Below are 2869 nucleotides of genomic sequence, written 5' to 3'. Positions count from 1 at the left end.
ACATCAGCAAGTAGAGTGCCAAGCCCCTGGTTTTATGCAGATGTATGAAAGTCTTCTTTTTTTTTTTTTTTTCATTGAAGGGCTATGACATAAGTAGTGAAATACTTTCAAGATGCACTGTTTTGAAATACACACAGTGCCTCCACATTGACATAATAACTGATAAAGAGCCATACCACCAGCACTGGCATCATTGCCAGAAGCTGGCATGGATGAGCCTGAGTCCCCAGTACTCCAGGTTCAGCTTGGTGGACTTTTTGATGCAGCTGAAGTGTTTGGTGGTGAATTGCCTCTGACTTGGGGGGGACCCTGTTGTGGGCTGTCCTGCACCTACAGAGAGGCCTGCCCCTGTGCCCAGTGACCATGTGTGTGAGGACACTTGGTGCCTCTCAGCCAGTGCTGCCTGGAGATGGTCAGTCCTGGAAGAAGATAGCTGGGCTTTGGAAGCAGGTTCTTTCCCATTTAATATGCTCCCTTTTCCCCCCTCTCTCCCATCCCCCCTCTGTTCCCAGACTCTATCTGAATGGATGAGTGGGCTGTAAGCACAATCTCTGTGGTCTTCATAGAGCTCAGGTCCCCTGGTTCTCTCTAAGCCCCACAATGCCACACATAATCAGTGCTCTGTGTGGCTGGGAGACCAGCCCTCAGTGACCAGAGCTCCAAGTCTGGTGACTTTGTGAGTGGCCGTCACAGTCCTGCACCAAGAAGAGAAGGGTGAGGACTAGGGTTTCTCAGCACATCAGGGGGCAGCTGCTTTCTCTGTGATGCCCCTGATCTCCAAAGTTTTCAGGGATACAAAGCTCCATTTTTATTACCAAAATAATATTTGACGTTCTCTTCCTAAGTGGGTCACACACATATTTGCAGGACAGGATGCTTGGAACAAACTGTGACTACCTCTTTCCTTCACAGCCAGGCTCAGAGCTCCCCTCCCCAGGGCTGCAATGAACCAGACATGGGTCACTGAATTCCTCATTCTGGGATTCTCAGAAACACCTCAGCTGCAAATGCTGCTCTTTCCTGCCTTCCTCCTCCTCTACATGGTGGCCCTCTCTGGAAACCTGCTCATCGTGGTGGTCATTGTCTCCAGCCCTGCCTTGCACACTCCCATGTACTTCTTCCTGGTGAACCTGGCCATGGTGGACATCCTCTGCACCTCCACAATCCTGCCTAAGATGCTGAGCAGCATGATGGCCAACAGGAGCATCTCCTATGGAGGCTGCATAGTGCAGCTTTTTTTCTTCACCTGGTCCCTGGGGGCTGAGCTACTGCTCTTCTCTGCTATGGCCTATGACCGCTATGTGGCCATCTGCTGGCCCCTGCGCTACAGCGCCCTCATGGACCCCAGGGTGTGCAGGCTCTTGGCCATGGCTGTGTGGACAGTCAGCCTAGCCAACACCAGTGTACACACTGGCCTCCTGCTGCGCCTGCCCTTCTGCCACTCCAACGTGGTCCAACACTTCTTCTGCGAGATCCCCCCTCTGCTGAAGCTCTCCTGCGCCCCAACACACCTGAATGAAGCGATGGCCTTCACTGCAGACATTATCCTGGCAGTGGGGAACTTCTCTGTGATCATGCTCTCCTACGTCTGCATCATCGCCAGCATCCTGCGCATCCGCTCCGCAGCGGGCAAGCGGCGGGCCTTTTCCACCTGCTCCTCCCACGTCCTGGTGGTCACCTTGTACTACTCCACTGTCATCTACACCTACATCCGCCCAGCGTCCAGATACTCACTGGACAAGGACAAGGTGGTCTCTGTCATCTACACTTCGGTGGCCCCCTCCCTGAACCCCCTTATCTACTCCCTGAGGAACACGGATGTCAAAGCTGCCCTCAGGAGACTGTTCTCCTGAGCTGAGGTCTGTGTGTCCAACGCCCAGGCCCCACCACCTCTCCTGGAGGGTGTGGCAGCAGGCATGGCCCCAGGTGCAGGTTTCCCTAGAGTGGGGTGTATCCTGGCATCTGGGAGCCCCATCCTCCTTCCAGAAGACACACTCTGGTGCACTATGCAGTGTCCATGGAGCCCAGCTCTGACACCACTTCACCCTGACACCTCAGGAAGCCCCTCATCCTCCCAGATCCTGGGTGTCCTGCCCTGTAGGGTCAAGAAATGACCTGTGTGGCAGCTCTGTGAACTGAGAGGCATGAAGTAGATTTAAGAAATTCTCATGGGGACATGGCCCTGTCCCCAGCCCTGGCTAGCAATTTTCTCTCCAACATGCCTCTGCTCATTCTGCCCAGAGGCAGAGGCTTTGGGTGAAGCCTGTAGCCGCTCCTCCCAGCACACTCAAGGCTGCCTCTGTTGCAGGGCGTAGCGGGTGAGAGGCAGCAACCCGGAGGGCAGTGGGCGGTGACACTTGCGGAAGTGTTTCAGGAGAATAGGTTCTTCCTGGAAGCAGAGGCTCCAAGAGCGGTCTTTTTAAAAAAAAAAAAAAATTAGCACTTTTTAGGGTAATAATTTGGCAAGGCTTTTTCAAGTCTAGGATGTGAAGATGCTATAGGCATCACTGTGGGAAAGTAAACCAGGGCTGCTGGGCCCTGTCCTCCCCTACCACACATGATGAACCCAGTCGTCCGCTCTCCATGGACCCTGGATCCAGGGAGATTTGGGTTCAGGAGGATTTGGGCATGGGAAATGCCTGGCGTAGGGAAGCTCCTTATGGCCCAAACACTCTGTTCCCCCTCAGGATTTAACTGTGCAGGGCTGGCGGTGGGATGTAGGAACATATTGCTTCAGAAGTACGTGGAGAGAAAGGTCCCTTTGAGGGAATAGGGCTGCCATCTCACTTGCAAGCTCTCTCAATGTGTTTCCTGGCCTCCCCTCCTCCACCTCGCCTTGTCTGTCTTCCTCTACAGACTCGAAGATCTT

General features: G+C 53.8%; 1 protein-coding gene across 1 annotated transcript; it reads left to right on the top strand.

The window, feature by feature from the left end:
- Nucleotides 1-944: 944 nt before the first annotated feature.
- LOC116572846 (olfactory receptor 13G1-like) lies at nt 945-1853 on the top strand. Its single transcript, XM_032312212.1, has one exon. The coding sequence runs from the start codon at nt 945-947 to the stop codon at nt 1851-1853; it is 909 nt and encodes a 302-aa protein (XP_032168103.1).
- The last annotated feature ends 1016 nt before the right edge of the window (nt 1854-2869 follow it).

Source organism: Mustela erminea, chromosome 14 (assembly GCF_009829155.1).
Source record: "Mustela erminea isolate mMusErm1 chromosome 14, mMusErm1.Pri, whole genome shotgun sequence".
NCBI lineage: Eukaryota > Metazoa > Chordata > Mammalia > Carnivora > Mustelidae > Mustela > Mustela erminea.
Note: the sequence above shows the minus strand (reverse complement) of the source record. Positions and strands in the feature narration are given on the sequence as shown.

What these genes read in the sequence shown, in the direction of transcription:
- LOC116572846 (XM_032312212.1), top strand. Translation starts at nt 945, where the DNA reads ATGAACCAGACATGGGTCACTGAATTCCTCATTCTGGGATTCTCAGAA.